The 23,601-nt window shown below is 43.7% G+C and overlaps 1 protein-coding gene and 1 long non-coding RNA gene across 2 annotated transcripts in view; one reads left to right on the forward strand and one right to left on the reverse strand.

Annotated features, from left to right (window-relative positions):
• SPATA16 (spermatogenesis associated 16) overlaps positions 1–23,601 on the forward strand; it is an 81,886-nt gene that overhangs the window by 39,225 nt on the left and 19,060 nt on the right. Inside the window, exons 5-7 of the mRNA XM_074589960.1 lie at positions 12,853–13,000; positions 16,160–16,306; positions 16,540–16,652. Of these exons, the coding sequence (XP_074446061.1) occupies positions 12,853–13,000; positions 16,160–16,306; positions 16,540–16,652 (408 nt within the window). The remainder of the gene's footprint in view (positions 1–12,852; positions 13,001–16,159; positions 16,307–16,539; positions 16,653–23,601) is intronic.
• LOC141744307 (uncharacterized) overlaps positions 5,291–23,601 on the reverse strand; it is a 44,364-nt gene continuing 26,053 nt past the window's right edge. The window contains exons 2-3 of the long non-coding RNA XR_012587399.1: positions 13,831–13,992; positions 5,291–6,166 (exon numbers count right to left, since the gene is read on the reverse strand). This is a non-coding gene — a long non-coding RNA (uncharacterized LOC141744307). The remainder of the gene's footprint in view (positions 6,167–13,830; positions 13,993–23,601) is intronic.

A 23,601-nucleotide genomic window follows, 5' to 3' on the forward strand; every position in this document is an offset into this window, starting at 1 on the left:
CCGGTGGTGTCCCAGCCCTCACCCCCCTGGTTTCGAGGCAACCAAAGTGCATTTCAGAGGGAGCGCAGCATTTGGGCCTCAGGCGGTGGAAGACCCTTCTGCCTCCCAGAGTGGACCTGGCCCTCAGGTCCCCCTTGACCATACGAGGAATTTAATGATACTAGGAACAATATACATCCCTTGTGATAAAATTTCAGAGTCTGATTCTGTTCGCATTTATTTTGGGTTTATTCTGTGAGAACATCTGTGACGTCTGTATTTTACGTGAAGCGGCGCAAAATACGTCTGATGTAAGCCAGAGTAATAGCGATCGGAATCTGGTCTTCTACCTTCCCTCACACGGTAAATTCTTCTTTTTAAAAACTATTATTAGTTGCATTCTCATAGGTAAAATGGAATAAATCTCAGTCCTGGGAGCTGCTGAATTTCAGTACTGCTGTGAGTGCAAAGTGCATCTCATTCAGAGAATTACCCACTGGGCTAGTGTTTGCAGTGCCTGTGAACTTTCTTATATGCTTTCCAGCAGAGAATTTCTTCTGTACAGAACAGTTTGATTTTTTTCCCCACTGGGTCAGACTCGTTTAAAATCTTGAGTTCACAAACAGGTTTTATGAAGGGGTCATTTCTTCGAATGGAATGTCTTTTTTTGTCTTTTAACACTGGTATCCATTGACTTCCCTTCTTGATGTCAGGGACATGAAGCTTCAAAGAATAAACCTTTAAAGGGGGAGCTGTCATAGCTGTCCTCTCCCCCGGCAGTGCAGGCTGCCCTGCTATGTAAGAGGGATGAAATATGGCATGAAGGACGAGATTCATCACAGTGCCTCTTCATAGGCTCTAAATCAGAAGCTGTGGTTGGGCTAAGGTGGGAATGAACCAGACCGGAAGTGGGGCTACTGAATCGCCTCCAGCCATTAATGTCATCGTACAATATTAGCGTCATCATCATAAAAATTATTTCAGCCGTGGTAGGACTCTGGTTCATCTCTGCTTCAGTCCGGAGCTCAGAGCTCATTTCTTTTCCTGATGGAGAGTTCGCGCGTGGGCCTCCCTGGGCCCCCATGGTACCATGAGGCACCGCCATGCTGTTTGTGCCCCATTCCCACTCCTCCCCTGCCTCCCGCCTCAACCTGAGCTGCTGTCATCTTTGTCTGCAGCAGCTTTGAAATGTCAGTAGAGATCTCGCCATTTGTTTGATCCCCCACCGTGCTTGATTTTCGCTGGGAGACAGAGATTGCTCTGCAATTTTGTGCCTTTTGTGCATATGCCTTAGCGTGGGCTAGGCTAAGGATTCAGCGGTATCTATATGCTGACACACAGGCAGCAGAGGCAGCTGGGTGCCCGGTACCGCTCCCACTCAAGTTAATAGCTAGCACTTAAGAAACGCCGCTCGCGAAGATATATCCCCAGCACCAGTAACAACCTTTTCCTCCCCGAGCTGATGAGTTCTGTGCTCTCAGCATCAGGGGTGACTTCAATGTCATTAGAGCACACAGCAACAATTATGCAGGATGATGTAGCATGTGACACTGCACTGGGACTTTCCGCCACAGGGCGGCCAAGCAGAGGTAACGTTATCTTTTTTTTTTATTAATATTCCCTTTATTTCATGGTGTAAAGCTGAAAATAACTTGTCACGACTATACATGCTCATGTGCCTTTGTAACCAAAGCAACAGCTATTGATGCACGCTTTTCTTGCTAACTACTCCTCTGGCCCAGAACGCGCTAGCGTTGGCTCACAACCGTGAGCAAAATTTTCTGAGGAGGAAGGGAATAGATGGCGAACAGAAAGGTTTGGGTTTTACTTCTGTGAAGAAAGATTTTTAGATTAGATGTGTCACCCTTTGCTTTGATCAGTGGGTCATGTATATAATCTTACGGTGTGTCGTTGACTACTTTTGTTTCTTCTTTTCGTAATTCTTTTAACTGCTGGAAACTTCCTCCTCACAGCCTATCTTCTGCTTCTCTCATGGCTTCAAAACGTTGTAGAGACCACTCGAATCCTTCAGCTGATGTCTTTACTGCAAAAAATTCAGGCCCTAAATTCACATCTGCAAAGCTCTTTATTATTTATCCTACTTCTAATTCACTGTTTTTTCTCTCCTGACCTATTCCTCATGCTCAGAGCACTCTTTATCTTGTATCTCCTTTGGTTTTCTCCTGATTTTGGTTTCATATTTTCCTTTGAACTTCTTCTGTCCCTGACATCAACTGCCAGGAGTTCTCTTTCCTCAAAACTCTTCTTAAAACATCCCCAAATCGTTCCCCTCCTCATTATTAGCTTTTACATATTTCCTCTTCTTGAGCAGTAATCCATTCCACGTGACTGTACCTCCTCTTAGGCACACTGCAAGGTTTGTACTATCAGGTTTTTAAGGCAAGAAGGGCTCATACTGATGAATTATCTGACTTGCTGCATAAAAACACCACAGAATTGTACCTTTACCTTCCCGCGCTGGGGCCAAAAGAGGCAAGCAGAGACTGGCTTTGAGAAAATTACCTGATCCCCATTTAAACCATTTAATAAGAGAATATTTACCATAACCCACCTAATAGATGATTTGTTGCATGGTTGTCCCCTTTTTCTCCCCCAACTTACAGACTGGGATCTTACTTGTCCGGTCCAAACTTCCAGCAATTTATATTATGCATTCACCTCCGGAAGCTTAAAGATCCTTTGGTACTTGCTGTCTTCTCCCTGTGTATGTACCTATGGATCATGATCAAGGCAACTTTAAATATTCTTTTTGATTAGCTTTTTGATTAGCTTTCTTTGATTATCCCCTTTAAAGTAAATCATCTATTTCTGGATCTTCTGTACAGTGATATGTAATACCTAATGCCCTGTGTTGGTTTTGAATATTAATACCCGCCTTCCATTACACTCCGAGATAAAGGTATAATGCTGATGAGAGGTGAAAAAGTAATTTGCAATGGATAATATTATTCAGTAAGTTGGGCCTTTTTCTCTGTTCAAATATTTTATTCCATGGATTGAAAATACACTTTCCAAACTAACACATAATCAAATGGACGGGATTTTTTCTCAGAACCCACTACAGAATATGCGCTGGATGATTTGTGTATCGGCTCTTAGATTAAAAATAGATGAGTTAAATGGAGTTCATCACAATAAATAATAATGTGAAAGTTATTAAATGTATTGCGGTAGATACCTTCGGAGAAGTAGCAGCAGGACAAAGTTTAAACTTAGTTATTACTATAGTCGGGAAAGCTCCCCAGCATTTCTTGTCAGTAACGCAGTTTCTCAGCTGGTAATAGCAAAACCAACAACAGACTTGAGATATTTCATCCCACAGAAAGAGTCCCTCTCCAAACCGTCCGGTTTTACTCACACCTTTGTTAACTATTTCCACTGGCTGAAAACTGGGCAATATAAGCTGGACGTTTCATTCCATGAGTAAAAATACGTCACACCCATACTACAACGTCAAAAATGCCCAACGTTCTCAAACAGGAACTTTGCAAATATCTTGAAAGTCACAGCCTGGTTTCAGCAAGATCTGTCACAGACATCTTAGTATAAAGGGCCTTTATTACCTAATTTATAAACATCTCAGGCTGAACTCATTAGCACACTACAAAATTAATTGCTTTTATTATTCCATTGTGAAAACCATGTGGCCTACTTTATACTAAAGGCTCGAGTGCATCCATTATGCACTTACGTCCAAAGTCATTCCCATCTAGCCAAAGTCTTACCCTAAGTGCCATTGCACCGGCAACACGCAGGTTGCAGAAACTAACGGAACCCTGGGAGGGCATTTCAAAGCTTGTAGGTTCGTATCTGTAGGCTTCCATAACCATCTGTACTAAAAGCCTGAATTCCATAACGTAGCCAACGTTTATTTGCCACAGCTCAAATGAAGACCTTTAATTTGCATCGGAGCAAACCGGGCTTTTAGCTTTAGTTCCAGTTCAACCCCAGTGTTCTGGCCAAGGTTGCAGCCGTCACGGAGCTGCTCTTAGCGCATTGAAAACCCCGGCTCTGTGATTGCTGCACACGGAGCTCGCGAACTTGTGTTTCTGAGAATATTTCTGTCAGCTAACCTCAAAGTCAGGGAGAAAGCTTCCAGCAGCACGTGCACTGGCTGACACGGAGGTTTGGGGATTCTCACAGTTGTTTTGCTCTCTCGTTGCTGTTACGAGCATCAGGTGCTTCCATTTCAAAAATCTGAGCTGTTGCGAGCGCAGAGCAATACACGCATCGCACATTAAAGCAAATGATAACCCGGCCCTGCAAGGTGGCTGAGCACCCACGGTGCGGCGACGAATGCTGTCAACTCCTTTAGAGCTCAGCTTTATCTCACACCTTGAGGGGTGACGACCCAAGGCGAGAAAGTTAAAAGACAAAATGCTCTTGGTAGCCAAAACCCCCTCTGCAGTCCCAGCCGGTGACCAGGCCCGTCAGCAGTCTTGCGTGCTCAAGCTTGACCCGTGTCCTGCTCTGGAACGGGAGGTTTCCAAGCTGGCAACGGCAGGGATGTTTTGCAATCCTCCTAATGCAATGACCGATAGGAGCTGACAGGCAGCCTCTCTGGGCAGCCCGGCCATCATATCACCGAGAAAATGTCTTTCTCATTAATTCTTGCGGCTGTTTTAGCAGATCACGCTGCGCCACGCTTCACTGCAGAAAAGTCCCTTCTTCAATCAAATCTGGGGGAAAATCCCAATGAGATCAATGACTGTTGTGTGTACAGGCAGACGTAAGTGCCGAATATCTGTAAATCTACGTTGTCTCAGAGGTCTGCGGAGCCCGTTGCTGCTTTCAGTATTAATTACTGAATTCTCTCGTGTCAGAAAAGACAAAACATTTCTCTTACCCCTCTTCATAATCCTCCTTTTTCTGGATCTATGACCACTTTGAAGGACAACACTTGCCTCGAAGCACTGAGCTTTTCATTTTCTGGGGGAAAGTTGGGATGTAATGATTTTCCTCATCCCGCACTCTAGAAGAACAAGAAGATTTTGGCCCATAAGCAGGAAGATCAGTTCGTTCTGAAGACACTGGTATCCAGGTGATCTCAGTGCAGCTTCTGACCAGTTCGTGGGTTTCCTACGTTCTCATTGCATCGTGGCTGAAGCAACTTGTTAAAATTAAAATTATTAACATTTTTTCAGGGCAGAATGGGCCCCTTTCCTATGTATGCCATTTCAGGGATTCAGACCAGGCTGGCTTAGGAGCACGCTATTTCTAAGACATAACTCTCAGCTGCAAAAATCAGCTTCATTCTGCTGTCAGGTACGCTGGTAAAAATATGGAGTAATTGAAAACCGGATCGAGAAAGCAAATAAAATAACATAACAGAGAGTTTCTATCATGTTGATACTGATTTGGGAGCTTTTTATTGCTGTTGTTATTGCTGATATTTCCATTCCAGAAACAATTCTACATGTACAAAACCAAGGAATTTAACATTTTTCTTGTATTCTTTCTTCTTTAATAATATCTACCTCCACATATTTTCTACCTACTTCTATTATTCTGGTACCAGATCATTCGTGGTAGAATAACCGTTGCTTGAATCATATTTGCATGCTAAGAGAAGTTATTAATTTAAATGTCACAATTATTAAAACAGATGGATTAATTGTCTCTAATTTCAGGAGAGATGGATTTACTTAATACTGGCTGAATGTAATAGGCAACACATACCTTGCTGCAGTCAGTAGCTGTTGAAATCCCAATATGAAGCAAAATACCAACCCAATTAGGGTTTTAACTGTTAACAGAGGCTCATAAATCATGTCTCAAAGATGCTCAATGGGAACAACCTGGCCAGCAAAGCTCCAGACCATTTTAAAAACCTTACAGGGCAGCTCAAAAGTAATGTGCGTGTTTCCCAAGGAGAATTTTCAATTCATTCTGGCTTTTACTGGGTTGCGAAGCAGAGACTTAAGATTTACAAAGGAAACCTGAGAAATCAGCGTAGAAAAGCAGCCATTTTGTGCTTTTTTCAGGCCCTTATTGTTCCCTCAAGTTGCAAAGGTCCTTAAGAAGTTACACATTCGTTATCGTCTTCCCTTTCTTTGTATACCATTTCCTTTCTTCGGGGAGATGAAGCTACAGGCCGAGGTTTGTGCTGTTCCCAGGATCATTACTGGTTATGTGGCTTCCCATCTGCACATCTGCTCTTGAAGAACTACAGAGGACATCGCACACACAAAAAAAGAGAAAAAGTCACTTTTCAGAAACATCTCTATATACAGCCGACTTGTCTTCTACTAAATTAGCCGCCATTCAGCCTCATAAAGTAGTTTGCTATTGCAATGACTCAGGCATGATTTTTCGCTGCCCCTTTGAACAGTGCTGTCCATTTTACAGGCTAACCACATCAGTCACCATCTCTGGCTGGCTGATTCATCTCATCACATTTAAGTCAAGTTCCCAAAAGCTGTTGAGCTCAGTGCTAGGAAGGACTGACATCTCCTTCAGTTAGTTTCTGCACTTCAGTCTCCTTTTCTTTTTCTTTTTTCCCCCCTTTTTTGGGCTAAAAGCCCTGAAAAGCCCCTACAGCACGTATCCCACATTTCTCCCAGGAGTCTTTCCTTGCCAGGGTCACTCTCTCAAGAATTTGTCTGAATCACCCGACTGATGCAGCATCCAGATGTCAACTGGGGCATCTGACTACGCTCAAGTAAAGCACTCAGTGATGCTCAACCTTTAGCCCTGCCTCTCGGAGTTAAGATGTCTCTCTCAGCCCAGGCTACCAAACCTGTTCAACTGAGCACAGTTTATAATCCCTGTTCACAAAAAAAAAAGCCCATGCTGTTTAAACTGTGACCCATTCCTGACACAGCAGGAGCCGCGCGGAGCTGACCCAACACCCACCAAGGGCTTGTGCTGGCGAAAGGCTTCTCCCGGCGCTGGAAGGGCAGTCCTGCTGCTCAGAGCAGTCACGGTATTGGAATGAGGGTACTTCTCACCGTGAAAACCCTCTTGTCCTTAAAAAAGGGGCAATATTAACGAAACTGGTTAAAATCTGTGGGTTTGGCCAATAGCTTCACTTCGAATTACTGACCAATCCTTCATTTAGACGATAATTGGCCCCTCCACGGGGCAGTTCTTTGATGTTTGCATCCTCTCCCTCACTGCCCCATTGCGGATTTGTCTCTGCCTCTGTTACCAGGCCAAGGAAGTGTCTGCACCGCAGCTAGCCGGGTGGCCAAAGGCCACGGCAGTCACACTGACTATCCACGGGAGCTCGGCTCGCTCTGCTGGACTGGCCCTGTTGGCATCACAGTGTCCCGGGGAGTCACGAGGCCCCAGCTGGGACAGGGGTAGGTGGCCCAGGCCAGGAACCACCTCTGCAGGGAGGATTGGAGCTAGAGCTACCTCCTTGTAGACACACACACGGTAGATATTGGTGGCAACAAACCGCCGTTCAAGCGGTGACAGCGGCTCACTTTGTCGATGCTCTGGATCGGCCTTGCAAAGCAAAGCTAACCTCTGCTTCATTGGTCTCAGGGTTGCTCCACCATAGCAAAGAAACACTGAAATCCTTCACATTTACCCCTGTGCTGGGACGAAACTGTAAGATTCTTGGTTGGCAGCAAGTGATACAAGAGCTGAGGACTCCCGCGGCACTCTCCAGGCACCTGAGTTTGTGAGGCCGGAGGACGGGCTTGTGGGCAGAGAGCTTTCCTGAACCAGAGCTCTGTTGGCACATTCCTGCTCATTCCCTCCTTTCCCACCTGCCGGCTTCACGGACAGGGATTTTCAAGCACAGCCTCCATCCTTTTCCATACTCTCTGTATTCCGGGGGTTTTCTTTAATGAGCAGTGATCTCGTTGGAAGGATATAAAGCACGGATTTCTTTTCTTCCAAAACATAAAGAGATACTTATTGGAGTATCACACAGATATTTGAAGCCTAAGGTAACCCATCTGCAATACGCCGGCCTCTGCCTTTCGGAAGTCGGCAGAACACACGGATCTATCGCTGTGGCGCTCTGCAAATCCCCTTTCAAAACAGACCGCTTACAAAATAACTCGCAGAGCCTTAAATACGTTAATAACTTAAGAACCTAAATAAGCTGATATTTGATGTGACCTACATTAATGGGGAGGCATTACATGGCAGATAAGCAGAAAGTTCTTCTCTATTGTATAGTACATGATTTATTCATACCATAAACATATTGAGAGAAGGATATGCTCTGGCATTCTGTCTACTTATTTTTCCCCGCAGAAAAAAAAAAAAAAAATAAAAATGATGTAAGAAGATCACGCTGGCGAGAAGATATTCATATCACAACAGCAGCAGACTTAGTGGCAGGGCTGCCAGATACTTCTTTATGGTTGGAAAGATATAGAGAAAAGCGCATAGGTCGCACGGCAGTGCACCCATAATTCCAGCTACCAGCCTAAGAGTGGAAGCAGTTCGTAGAAGAGGCTAACGGCTTTACCCTGACTGATAGCTTTGCATTAATAAAAATCATCAATAAAAGCATCAATTCCCGCTGTACTGTAAATGAGACAGTGGCGGAGTGTGTACTGCAGCTGCGAGATAAGGCACTAGAAAGATATCTAAATTTTTGGCTAATTCTAGATGTCAAGATAATTGGATTTTCCAAATTAAACCTTTCTGTAGTTAAAGAGGATTAAGGTTAGGGACTGTAGCAGGGAAAACTGCTGTCACTGTTGCTGATACAGTGCCATTTTTCTTCTTCTATGTCTGCTCCAAGCAGGCAAAATGGCAAGAGCTTCATAAAAATATTGAAGTAGTTATAGTGTTCGCCATCAAAAGTTGGCACGGGAAAACTTTGTTTCTTGTGCATCTACCTATTCGTTTTATGAGCTCTTAACAGAATTTTAGTACATATCGAAGGGACAATATGAGCTCGTTTAGGCTAAAAAGTTTTATTAAAAGGTCTGTGAAATGCAACATTGCTAGATATGGTAGAATTTAAGGATGTTGCAGAGCCAAGGTGCTCAGAGCCAAGGAATATGTGGTGTTAGATCAAATATACGTTTAAACCCTTGATCAAAACAAAGTTTGTTGTTTAGGAACGTCTTTTGGCTTTTTAGTTTCTGTGATAGCAATGTACACCCCTCAAACCTTGTGAGCGCTTGTGTTTCATGGAAGGATTAACTGCTATTTTAATAGAAGTGCTGACAACACAAATACTTCTTGAGACACTTCATCTCCAGATGGTTTCTCTACAGACTTTCTCTGATTCCCCACACTTCCAAAACAGAGATATAAACCTCCTGACACAGCAGAGCGTGAGTCAGTCCCAGAACTACAAAAAGATCTTCCTTATCATCAGATTACCCTGCAGTCTCATCTTCAGTGAGCTCTTGCATCTTTGCTGAAGCGATAGATTTTTGTCCACTGCTGAGGTAAACCACCACAATTCAATGGACTTAAGTCAATCGTAGTCCTTAACGTTATTCTACGTTGTTAGAGGAGCTCTTTCTTATGGTTTAAGGTCATCTCAAGGACTTCACTTTTTCTAACTCTGATGAAATCGAAGGCTGGAGTGTAGCATCATGTGATGAGATATTGCTGCAGAGCTCACTTGCAAGATATGCAAAAAAAATCATCTTTCTCTATCATCTTTATCAGTTTATCTGCTACCTCCATACTCTGATGCGTTCTTATGAAGAACGACTGAGGGAGCTGGGGTTGTTTAGCCTGGAGAAGAGGAGGCTGAGGGGAGACCTTATCACCTTCTACAACTACCTGAAAGGAGGTTGTAGAGAGATGGGGGCTGACCTCTTCTCCCTGGTGACAAGTGATAGGACGAGGGGAAACGGGTTCAAGTTACGTCAGGGGAGGTTTAGATTAGATATTAGGAGACATTTTTTCACTGAAAGGGTTATTAAACATTGGAATAGGCTGCCCAGGGAGGTGGTGGATTCACCATCTCTGGAGGTGTTTAAAAAAAGGGCAGATGGGGCACTGAGGGACACGGTTTAGAAGTGGCTCTTGTCAGGGTAGGCTAAAGGTTGGACTCGATGATCTTAAAGGTCCCTTCCAACCTCAACAATTCTATGATTCTATGATTCTATGATTCCACTCTGAGGCCAGAACAGCACCATCCTCCCTGATGTCTCTGAGAGAACATTGCAGAGAAGACCCTTCAGACGGAAAGACACCAAAGCTCATGCAAATGGGAAAAAACAGTTGTCCTGCCCTCTCTGCGACAACTGTCTTGAAATTCTGTTGAAGTCATTGCAATCCTCTCCACAGTGTGACTATATCTTGAGTAGCAGCACGACAAATGATGTCCTGTAGGCAACCCTGTTTCCTGGACACGTTGCCAGGTATTCATCCACGGGCATGGACTTCAGTGCATAAAGGCTTAAGCAGAAAAATCCTTAGGGATTTCGTCGTATGAAGTTTTCTCCTCCAAAGTTTTTATGGGCTGAAGTTTTATATCCTTAAAGGCTTTACCCCATAAAAATCCAAGAGGATAATAAAACAAATAGTATCTATGTCCAGGGTCAGTAGCTTGGGGAAAAAAAAAAATGCTCTTGGGTAATAATACCTTCAGTAGCTGTACTGACCAGAAACTACGGGTCTATGTTTTTCCCTGTTGGTTGACATTTTACCGTTATTGCCCCCTGAGCTAGTCGCGGTTTGCATGCTGTGAGGGGTAGCCATGGGATCATGGCCATGCAGAGATATTATAGGCGTGACTTTGAACTGTTCTTGAGGATGATAAAGCCAAAAGCAAACTTTGCAGGCAGAATACAGAGCTTGTCCGGCCCGGCCTCTCACGTTTTCATCCTGCCACTTCGTATGCTCCATATATGTTAAATCTGAAGTTTATGGATACACCCAAAACCACGTTCATATGCTCATATTAATCCACATTAGGAAGTGCCTCCCAAGATGTAGAAAATCAGCAGAATACCCAACAGCTCACACAAAATAAGGCTGACCTAATTCTGTGCCTATATTTACACATGAAATTCAGTAAAACTTGAGCAAGTAGGCCTCTGCTTTTTGAAAAATGTACCTTGGAAAGCTAGGTTGGTACCATTGTTTTGCTACTGATCCTCTAAGGGGCCTGAATGACAAGATAATTAAAGTGCATAGAAATATGAAATCCTAAAATCACTTTTCTATAAGTCAGCGCAGACTGGTAAGTATTCCCGCAGGGAGGAACGGGCACAGATCCATTCAGAGGCCCCCGAGATCTTGGCAGGAGGACACACTTGCTATTTTCTGGTCTGATACCTCCAGATCTGTGGCATTAACCATGGATAACACGGCTGTCCCCGTGGAAAGCTGGAACTCCTCCTCACGGGGATGGGGGAGGACATTATTATTGCCCCAGGGGGTCATGATACTATTACACACATCTCAAGATTGTTAATTTTCCAGGGCTAAATATTGCCCACTCCAGACTACTTCCATTCCAGTAAATGCAGGATAATGGGCTGACTAAATATAGTCATCTAAAATATAAACAAATCCCCAGTGATACCCTCGACATCCGAGCAGAGCGCTCACTGTAAGGGCACTCAGGGCGCAGGGATGGCAGCCTATCCCGATATCTGCTCAAAACAATTATGGCATTTCTATGGTATTTCTCCACACCAATAAACAGGATGGAAAAAACAATGGCATAAAACCATATGAGAGGACCCGTTGTCTAAAGCCATTAAGGAGAAGGACGTAGATACTTAATTGATTGGCACTCTCAGCCTTCCATTCGGGGTTGGTGGGAACAGTTGTCAGCTAAATGACTCACAGAGGCACACTATGTCTTGGATAATTTTACATAGGTGGAGGCTAGACTGGAGAACAAAAGCGAGGGCTTGTCAATAAAACACCGAGCTAGTCCCATAATGACACTTTCTGTGAATCACTTCAGTGTATAAGGTGATCTGGAAGATTCATGCACCCTGTTAAAAAATATATATCTTTTCCTCTCGTGCTTTTCTGACCTCCTCTATTAACCTTGTGTTGGTATTATCACTATTAACCGCGTTTACACTTTTGCCAAGATACATTAATGAAGCCTTGCACTTCCCCCAGTTTCCAGAAAGGACCGTCCACATCAGGAAGGCAAAAATCTGTGTTAACAACAGATGCAGCCGAAGCAGCGCTGAACCTGGTCTTACCCAAACCCCATGCCAGGAGGAACCGCGGCTAAACCCCCCTGGCCCTGGTCGATAAGAGTGCCACACGAGGCCGTTCCCAGGCTGGCAGCTCCTCCTGGCACTTCCAGCACCAGCTCATCGGGGTCCACCGAGTGTGAAATCCACCTCTCCGCGTGAGACCGCCACGATGCATCACTTGAGTCATTTTTAAGGGATGACAAGGTTCATAAGCTTCGTGTCGCCCTCTGCCCAGGAGTGAATTTTACTCTTAATGCAAATGGTGTTTAAATGCAATATTTTAAGGCTAATATTCCGTATAGAGACAGTGTCTGATTCATGCCAACCCAAGGGGTAATATGAATGCTTAGTATTGTTTAACCAGCTCCCAAGGACTGAATAAAACCCTTGGATGAAAGATGTGACCTTCAGAGAGCATGGAATCACTTTTTCTTTTCATCTAAAAGATAATTTATCTAATGCTTCTCTCCACATTGAAGACATAGGCTCGCTGCACTGAAAACTGTTTACAAATGTTCTTTCTCCATTAAATTGATTTTCTGAGTGTAGATAGGCAGTGTTTTCTGGAACTAATTTAAATTCCCCTCTAATTAATATTCAAAACCAAAATATGTTATCTTTGCATGACTGTGCAATTATTAAAGGGAAAATATCATCTGTGAAAGTAATTATTTTTCTTTTTTCTTTTTTTTTTTTTTTTTTGACTAGCCGTTAACCTACATGAGATGTATCGTTTCTTTGCCTTTTTTAGGCTATGATTGAAGAAGCCATGACTAGAGAAGAATCTTTTTCGGTTATGTACACACCATTTGTGACAGAAGTCAAGGCTGACAAAAAAAACAAGATAAAGGAGGTGTTTGCTGAAAAGCACCCCGATTACGTGGGGCACATATATACAGGTAACAGTAAGCGCTGTATACTGTTTATGTGTGTGTGTGTGTGTTTGACTTAAAGAGCTTGAGCGAGTCTGGAGCATGAGCCTGCACATTTCTATACTTCTGCGGGGGGGAAATTAATTTCTGGTATTTGCTCTACGATTGTACATGATTTAGGTAATCAAATCAGTACTTAGCGAAGCACAAGACTTTACACTGCAAATCCCGATCAAGATGATTTTTATCCATGAAACCTCCTGTTTCAGTTGTTGAATTTCATTATTGCAACTAATCTTTTGTTCAAAGGTAGACGTGCAGCGTGTTGTGGTGACAGCGAGTCCCAGGTTCATTCCCATCTCCACGGATTTCTGTCAGTCACGGATGGTCACCCCTGCAACGGGGTCTTCACTTTCCAAAAATATCCTCGCTTCTATGAGCACTAATGAATTGACCACCACCTTTGAGAGCATCTCGGCTGCAGGGGTGGGAATAGAGAGCCAGGTTTCCTTTAGCCTGGCGAAGACAAGTAGGATCCAGAGTGAACAAGGGCTTTGCAGAGCCCACTGTCACCTCCTGGCAGAGTGAACTCAAGTAGCATCTCCCGGAGTAAACAGACACTTAAATTCTAGTGACCACAGCCATATTTCAAGAGAAATGGGCATGGCGTTTTTGGCAAAAGAGAGGCAGGGGGATAAAAGGCATTTCTTACTATCATTAACCTGGTGACTTGGAACATACTTGACCCTGATAACGCTTGGCTTTGAGTTGGCGATTGAGAAACGTAAAGGGAAAAGTACTTTTCTCAGGTCAAATTCTGGAAAGCCTCTACCACACAAACGAAACGTGTAGCTTACCTCTCACTGCCGCTTCCAGCAGGGTGGTCCGAAAGGCCGAGATTCACGCCCAGGTCAGAGATGACGGCTTAGTCCTCGCCGCAGCGCTGAGCCCCGTCGCTTTGCAGATACATGAGGCTTCCAAAAGAGTACACATTGTGCCTTTGGGGAGGAAAAGAAAACCTATTTGGAAAACACAAACAGGGATTAGGAAACCAAGTATTTACCACAAAACTGTGCAAATATTTAGCACAAGTAAACTTGTTTTGCTTTGGGAAAACAGTATAAAACTAGGTCATGTTCTGCAAGTTGCAGACCACCCGTGTATTGCGTTTCTGGCGGTAACTTTGGCGTTGTCCGAAGAGGGAAAATGGTGACTTATCTATCACGGAGGTTGTAAAAATCCCTTTCTACCGTTTACTTGCTGATGTGACTTTGTGGAGAATTTCCAGGGACAAAACTGTTGACATTAAAAGGAGCGTAAAATAAAACTCCCTGAATCTAATTTTTAAAAAGATGTGTTCATATTTCACATAATCCCCTCAATATACAGCAAGGGTGAGACTTCCAGGAGCGCATAAGCAGTGGAAGTGTGCAAGCGATGCACTGAAACTCAGTTTGTGTTCAGAAATCCCTGAATGACTCAGAAAGTGTCACCAGTCGTTTTCTTACTCCTCCCAATAAGGAAAAGGAAGAAGGGAAAAAAAAAAAAGGCGGGGTGCGGTGGTACAAGTCCTATGGTACTTTAGTCAAGTATAAACCAGATCGAATAGAGACAGTTCTGCCCTCCAATGTGCTGCTTTACAAAAATCCATTCGTTAAAAGACTTACTTCAGTTTTACACAAATTTCTCTTTCTGGGATCACTGAAGCTTTTAGGAATTAAGTGGGATAGATAGCCAAGAGAAAACAGAACGAGTATCGGGGTTTGTGAGAGGTCTCCGGCAGGCGGGACCTCTCCCGACCTTCTCCTTTCTGTCCTGGAAACCCTCCCGGAGCCGATGCAGCTCCTTTTCCTAAACTCGATGCTGAGATAACTCACAACAGTGTTAGCTGAAGTCAACCGAAGCAGTAGGGTTTTCTCAACTTATCCATTCAGATCTGACCTCAAATCACACTGCTCACCAGAAAAAAAAAAAAAAAAAAAAAGAACCAAAAAACATCACAAGCAACAAGTTTAGCTCATTGTTGGTGTGGTACCACCGAGAGTTCGACCTGCAGGTCTGTATCCCACATAGGTGAAATTCAAAATATGAGATAAACCCCATTTTAACAGTGGGTGTGAAACGCCAGACGTCTCACGAACATGTTATTTTAAATAACCTTCCTATTCCGTAACAATCATCCGTCCTATTTTAGTCCAAGTTCTGCTAGAGTGTAAGGACTGAATTGATTTCAAAGTTTTCCTTATTGCCAAGGAAAAGGAGCCGATAGGCATTTAAATCCAAGTGCACAATGCAGTTTGTGGCGAAATTGAGAATCCGTCAGAAGCAGAACATGCTGCAAGGGAAATATCAGGTCCACTCGCTTTGATTTATATCGGGGTACGTCCAGAGAGCTCGGAGTGGGGTTCTCCATTTGTCACCGTGACCGCACAGCCTGGCATCTTAAAAGCAGAGCTGAGGGAAAACAGAGCGCTCCTTTGTGAGGAGTGACACTGACATTCAATCTGGGTTTATTTTTTGCAAGGGGAGGGGAGGGAGGGAAGGACCGGTCTGGTTCCCTACGCAAAGGTGGGTTGTACAATTGCCCTGAGCATCCTTCCCCGCCGAGGTCAGGGCAGACCGACCCAGCTGATACACGGGTTTTTTGGCAGCGGCGGTGACAAAGTCTGGACAAGCCACAGCACCGGCTGTCACCTGCCAGCTGGGTGGATGGGAAAGGACATGCAGGAAGCCTGGGATTGCGGTGGTAGTGGTGGTAAAAGCACAAATCTGTAGGAAACCAAAGCTCATAAATTCAGGGGACGACAAAACGGCTTCTTTTGCAGTTAAAAGATCAGGATGTTACATTAGTGAAGTGTTGAGTTATTAATGCTTTGGATGATCAGCACTGAAAAGTGCGTGAATGAGAAGAACACGTCTTGTCTTGTGCATCAGCAGAATTTAAGCTGTTGATGCAAGAGGTTGCAAAGTCTGGAATTTCAAAACCCAGCTGTAGCTGGATGGGTTGGTCTGGCCACCTTTGTTTTGGCAAGCTTTCTGGATTATATTTCACTCCATCTTAGGTTTCCTATTTTTTCCTCAAAAAAAAAAAAAAGAAAAAGGGGGGGGAGCAAAAAAACCAAAAAACTTCTCTTGCGACTGAAAAGAAACGTGACAGTGGAAATTATTTTCACTTCCATATTGCAGACCCTCATGGACTTCACGTCCTGCCGCAGACGGCGGAGTGGCCGACCCTGCCTCCCCAGCAGTACTTACTGACGCTGGGTTTCAGGAACAAACATATCGGAAAAACCTTGGAAAGGTGGTCAAGTAGAAAACTGCCAATCTTTTCAGGTACGCCAACTTGCTTGATAGCTGAGGGGTGACCTCCATCATCCTTGCTAAATGAGGGGGGGTCGCGGGGTTTCTCGGCACCCATTTCTCTGTGCCGGCAGCCCTGACTGTCCGAGACAGCTCTCCCCATCCTCCTCTCTCCTCCTCCAGTTTGCCCATCGTCTTGCTCGACCCTCTATGGGAAAATGTATATGAATAAACACAGTATCCGGTTTTGTGATTTCATTTCCTAGACCAGAAAGTGCCTTTCAGTCCTCTCACGGCAGAAGAAACACAAAGATATTGGGATAACACTGGGAAAAAGATGGTGCCAGTAATGGATTTTATAAGAAGCACCAGATTAACAGTGAGTATAAAATTCACTTTCTGGCGTGTAGTTTGTGCGGCAGCAGAAGCCGGGGAGTGTGTGAATAACGTGTGCTTTTTGGTGGGTAATTCGTCCTGCACGTGCTCCTCCTGTGTCCAGAAACGCTCAGTGAATCGCAGTACGAATAAAGTTCAATTGGGGTTTAGGTGCTTTTAAAAAGTAGCCCTAACTACCTGACAGTGCACCCAGTTTATTTGAAATCACTTTGCATGCAATTTTCTCAAGTCTTTATGGCCTATTATGTGATATCCCTACTTCACATAACCACCAAAACTACTCGCTACGTTTAATACCCATAGTGTACTGCACGTACCACCAGGCTCTCCGTCAAGAGTTAATAATTGCTACTTGAAGCATTTCTAGTGATTTAGATCCTGATCCCCATGTAGTGAAGTATGAGAAACAACCTTCAAATCTGTTACAACCATATTGAAGGTATATTAGTTAATTCTACTCCATACTTTTCTGCAATAATGTACACAGCTTTTTAGCACCATGGCTTCTGATTAGCACAAAAGGTCAAAAATCAAATTTGCATGTAGACTAGACTGTTTTAATGCAATTCTTAAATTATTCTCCTGAAAATAAGTGGAAGAAGCCTCTCCTCCCCAGATTGTAAATGCTAATGTTAACGCTTTTTTCCCTAGCAATAACAGTTTTTTGGTTTTCTGTATGTTGAAGGGATCAGAGCCATTTCCTCGTCAGGGGTGTCTTAGCAAATCACAGGATTTATATTCTTAGGTTTTGATACCAGATAGGGGGTTGACAAAAACTGCTACTTAGCAACCCCGAGCAAGGAAGAAGCATTAGCTAGATATTTGGGGAAGCTCTGTCTCCTTCGCTCTCAGAGAGCAGCCGCTGAAACACCAGTAAGTGCGTGAACTCGCATGCTTAGTGGGAGGTAAAGGTGCTTATTGCTTCGCCAAAAGGGGTGCTCATAAAGCATCTGCGTCGGCGTGAGGCAGGTGGAGCAGGATGAGAGCAGACACCCCCAAGGAGAAACACAGCTGCTTCTTTCCAGCCCTTTCCCGAAGCCATGCGCAGCCAGCTTCGGATGACCGAAAGCCCAAGTTATTGATGTGCGGGCTAACAGAAGTGGCATCTCTGGGAAAGTGGAATAGCTGTTATTGCTGTGCGCGTTGCACCTCCAACGTTTAAGAAGCTACAAGTATAAACAGACAGTGGGTTGGGCACTGGATACCGAATAAAACCGTGATCCTTCTGAAAGCTCTAAGTAAAACTCCAATTTTAAAAAAAAATTTTGACCCCACAATTCTCTCTTTGGATATAACATCGAGCTTTTAGAGGTGAGATTCCCCTATCGCAGTTATTCAGTCTCTAAAGAGTATCGGGAAGTGAAGAAACTTTGAAATCAGGTCTCTCTTGGATTGCCCGTAACTACCCTGTTCTGTAAATGAACTTGGAGGAAGAGGATCGCGTGGTTCAAGCAGAGATAGGCGGTATCTGGTATCCAGGGTACAGGGACAAGAAGCCAAATTGCTCTTGTAAGAGATGCAAGCAGCGTGGTGTGTTAGGGTTGCCCAAGCCAGTCCCCACCACCTGCATGAATTTACACTGCTCCTACGCAGTATTATTTTCTACCAGCTCTAGACCTCACCTATATAAAGAATATTTAAACATTCTTGCTGAAACAGAAGGCTCCCAAAACTACAGGATGAAATCCCAGCACCACCGAAAGTCAGCAGCAAACTTGCCTTTTTTCCCAAGGAGGTCAGCACAGCGTCCCCGCGGTTCAGGCAAGGTCTACCCAAGTGCCACCTCCAGCAGCAGCCGCGAGAATGGGATAACCGGTCTGAACCACGGTCCCACAGATTCCTAACCAGGCACCAGGGGGTCAGCGTGGGAGATGTAGTGGTGAGGACAAAAGCCCAAAGACAGAAGAAATTATCACTGAGTTCAAACAATCAGATGCCAATTCTGCATCCATTATCGGTGGAAACATACTCACTTTCCCTTCAGTTCTCAAAGCATTGAATGATCCGGGCAAGACAGGACCTCCGACCCTAAGAGCAAATGACAAAGCTAATTATACTTGATAGTGCAGATAGGCACAGAGCCAGAACTTCTCTACTACTGGTGATCAAAATCTCTTTATGGGCCTGGCAGAGATTTGGCCACTTTTGCTTCCTTGAAATTATTCCAAAATTTTCTTCAAGCTGGAAATATGATTTCATTGCATTTCCATCACACACAAATTAAAAACTTCTGGAAGACAACCTTCAGACGCAGACTCTAGCTTTACAACTTACTTTAAGAAGCCCAAAGAACGTGCATTTTTTTAATGCATTGAACATTCCTTTCTGCCACCTTCTTCATTTGCAGACACAAACGTATAATATAAAATGCCTGTCCTAATCACATTCTTTTTCGATGAAAACATCTCAGTGCTAAAGCAGAGCTATTTAAGCCCTGGCAACACTTAATATAAGTCAATTCTGCCATACCAGTTTTGCAGCTATGCAACCCAGAGTTAAATACGTGATTTGTACACACACCACTGTTGGCCAGATGTGAAGTTAAAGGTCAAAAAAAAAGCAGAGCATTTTCTATTGCCCTCCTCGCCGCCCCCCCCAGCCCCAACCCTTCTTCATAAAGAACAAGCAGCCCTGTTTAAATCAAGGGCACATTTGTGTGTTGTAAAGCAAGAGGCGTTTGAGAGAGGATGTCACGCTCTGGTCCCCACGCGGCATCATCCGCCGCTGACGGGGAAATGCTACAAACCTCATCCACACCGTGACACAAAGGTTATTGTCAGTGCCCTAAAAGATTTACATCACTCAGACCTTCAGCTAGTCCAACCGAGATTACCACCGCGGACAGGCGCTTGTTCTATCAAGTGGTTTCACCGGGGTAATCGCTGCTGCTTTGTACACCCCGGGTTTGCCTTTCTCCGGCTGTAGGCCCACGTCAATGGCACACGACGGTACTTAACAGGAGAAACAGTGGCCAGAGGGGCTTATTAGCCCCTCGTATTATAAAGGTGAACAAAACCTACCATATGATTCACAGCATGATGCGCACATTTACAGATCTCACTGTTTTGTTGTCTGTTTTTTAAGTAGAGGGAAAGTGTTTACTACATACAGATTTCAGCATACGCATTTTCTGGAGGATACCAAGGGCATTAAAGAAACATTATGATGGATTTTTTCCGCTTGTTATTGCAATACGCTACAGAGCTGCTTGCAAGGCATAACTTCATTCAGATTTTGAGCTGAAAAACAGCAGTAAAGAATCCACAGTAGAAAAGAACTACCGGGGGGCATTCCAGACTTTTGCAAAGTGGTGCTCTTAAAGCCGGTGGTTAACCATGTTACACATATTAGATATGACAGATCCTGCTTTAAATCCAGGCTGACCAGCCACTTTGCTTTTCTTTTTCTTTAGCACTCCTAGCATTCAGTAATTAAACTTTATTTATAAATAGAAGTGGCATAAGGGATGACTCCTTTCCTGAGTATAGAGAAAAGCAAAAAGTGGGGGTATCATCCCAAAATTCTCGACACATGAAAGGACACATGAGTCACTCCTCTCACATGCTCTCCAGCTCCTTTTTGCAATGAGAACCTGTCCTATCTTTGCTCCGGCTGTTAGTGCTGGGTACTTAGCACTAGCAGGTAAGCGCCATCCAGAACAGGCTGATCTGCTTTTCCATCCCAAAGTCACGGGAATGAAAATATCCCAGGGCTGATCCTCAGGCATCAGGACCTTCTTTTTCTCCTAGGAGGAAGGTCTTCAAAGATGCCTCTGGGGATAAAAACTTTTTTTTCTTTTTTAGTTCAAAGGAAATTCGTGCAGCAAAAAGTTTCCTGGGGAAAGCTCTCTCTGGGGGAAGGATGCCCACGTCAGGTGAGGCTCCCCATTAAGAATAAAGTCCTCAAGAATAAAGTCCACCAATTGCTCATTTTTTACTTTTTTCTTCAAACTCTCCTTGGAATGCCAGACAGTAGGGGTGAGGCTCATCTAGAAAGTAACAGCATCATCATTTAATCATTTCTTTTCTTAATACGTTACTGCATTGTCTAACCAGGATGCGACTGTGACTCCATATACTGCGTTTGTTGGTTCCTTTGCTACCTGATTCCTCAAACGTCTCTCTCTTCTCTTTGTTAAAGGAGCCAACTCTTTTCCACCTAAGTCTCCAGTTAAGTTTGCTCTTTACTTAACCTTCCCTGTGCCTACCTGGGCTGGTTCATCTTCACCTGATTGCTTGGCCACTTTACTATGTTTTTTACTGCAGTTTAGTCGCCCCTTGAATTCTGCTCTAGTTCACGTAATTCTCATCCCGCGGTTCAGCTCCCCGTGGAATTTTTTTCTCCTGCCAGCAGCCGTTTATTTACTTTCTCTTTCCGCATTTTTCATTGTCACTGAAACGCCACCTCTGACAATGTTCAACCTCCGCTAATCCCTTCCAAAAAAAACCCCCCGCTGTCGGTTATTTATTTATTTTACTTCCAACCTACCATAAACTTAAATAGCATTGCTAGGTCCACAGAGTCCGTGTTGGCACAGATGCCCAATTTGTTTCCCATAGCTACGTGGCATGCTCTCGCGTTTTTCTGGAGAGTCAAGCAGAGAAAAAATTGTTTTCTTTTTGCCTTTACTTTCTTAATCGTTGGAGAAGCCCCCAACAGACACAGCATGATGAGAGAGGATTTTTACCTGCTTTCTTAGCTGATGACTCAATATACTCATTTCTCAGTGCTTACACAAAGAGGTTTTGGGCGGATTTCAAAAATAGTAGGGAAAAACCTTTAGCTGCATCTAAAATGTTGCAAGACCGTTTCATGTTGATAAAAGCTCTCTTTCTCTCTCATTAACTGATTGCTTCTCCTTATTTTAATGCACGCAGTTCTACCTGGGGACGCAGCGCTCTGGCTTTCAAACACCCATGATCAGGTGGAGATGGGGCTCCACTTCGCTCCTTGATTTAATGCCACGCTGACCAGACTGTGTCACACTTACGATTTCACATATCAGAGATCACAGAAATCTTTTCTCTTGCTGGTGTCTCCTACTAATACTAGGTCCGGTCCTCAGAAAAAGACTCTTCAAGTGATAAAAATAGTTCGTAACAAGGTTGTCCTGGTCTCCCTTCTTAGAGGTGGGTCAACAGAAGTCCATGAGAAGGTAGGCCTGGAAGGGTTCTTCTGACTCCCCAGGTCAAATCACCTGCTATTTCACACCTTTGTGTCATATAATATCCTATTCACAAATTGAGTAAAATCCACCTTCAAACTAGTTAGGCTTTCTGCCTTTTCTACTCTTGCTGAAACACGCTGCAGACCTTCAACCTGAATTATGAGCTTAATTGCCACCCCAGTCTTATTTGAACCTATTTATACACAATGGTCCTTCTGTTATCATTGTCTTTTATCTCTCCTTCCCTTTTCAGATGTTTGCTCTCTTCGGAATTTAGCCCCGCATTATGTTTATTGAGAAGAATAATAACCTCTTGGCACTTTCATTAATAGACTAATCAAACCCCGCTTCTCTCAAAAGAGGTGTCTCCTACCGTGCTGGCTTCTCTGCTCCACGATGCTTGGGTTTAAATTAACCTCTCCAAACACAGCTGACTGGAGCTATCTGCGATGATACTCCAGAGAACTGCTGACCAGGGCTCCTCTTCCCTGTGCAGCGCCTGATTCTCTCCTCCTGCTGATGGAAATACCAGTTCGTTGGCTCAGCTCCTTCTTTTTCAGTTGCTTTCCTGTCTGGAGCCCCCAGGTTACAGCTGCGTTCCCGCCATTGGTCTCCAATGCATCGTCTTTCGTTTTGTACTATTTTACAATTATATTGGGTATTGTATTAGAAGCGGTGAAATTAATTAACTACACCAGGATTTGTATTAAAAGGGGTGAATTTAACTATACCAGGATTGTTTGCATTTTTCTAGAGTTAAAAGAAAACCAACCTTTTTCCCATTATTATTATTATTGTAAGACACACAGAAAGCAATAACAGCATTGTTATTAAATTCTTAGACTTGATACAAGGACTATTTTGATAGTGATTTTGATAACACTTGATGTTTGCCTAGTGCAAATTCCTGCAAAACCAAGATGAAGATCAAACCAAAAGACCAAGATTCTTTGCCAAGAGAAATTAATTTTAAAATTAATTGCAGGACACCATTTACGGAAAAATAAATGTCAGTCAAAACTTTGCTCTCACCCTTTTGTATTGGATTTAAAATCACCTACCTGGAAGCGTACGTAAATGGCAGCATCAGCGTGCAACTGCCAGAACAAAGGTCTGCTAAAAATACTGGAAGTGGTTTTGAAAACTGATGCCAATTCTTGGAATTTCAGGCACTTAAATACATTCAAAACCCTGATTAGATGAATGGAAATTTCACTCGGAAAGGCTGAGCATTCAGATATGCAATGGCTACATCTCGTCGAGAATCTGGGCCAAATCGCTTTTGAAAATCTCAGCAGGGTGCTTATTTGCATTTTTGGCATCGGAATACTTTTGAAAATATGGTGGTAAGGCTGCCATCCATCAAACACTTCAGCAGGTGCTGAGATTTTATGCAAGCACTTGGCTGAGTTTCTGTATTCACATGCTTAAAATTTCCCACGTGCCTCGCTGCCCGGAGGATCAGAGACCACCTCGGCAGGTTTTAGTCCCTCAAGGTTATATATTTGAAAACTCGGGATTTGCCCGGTCTGCAAACAAATCATAAGCTGACACACCGCACGGTTTTCTCAGCCTCTTCACCGAAACTTTAAAAGCAATCCATAAAAGTCAGATAATATTTAACAGAGGGGATTACGGAAAAGCCATTTCCAAATGAGAAGATTGCATTCATGTTTGTTATCTCCCGTCTCCCCTTCACATACGTTATGACTACATATTTATTTTTCTAGTACTACTAGAAAGATTGTGGGAAGAAAGTCTTTTT

This window comes from Larus michahellis, chromosome 6 (assembly GCF_964199755.1).
Source record: "Larus michahellis chromosome 6, bLarMic1.1, whole genome shotgun sequence".
In the NCBI taxonomy this organism is placed as follows: domain Eukaryota; kingdom Metazoa; phylum Chordata; class Aves; order Charadriiformes; family Laridae; genus Larus; species Larus michahellis.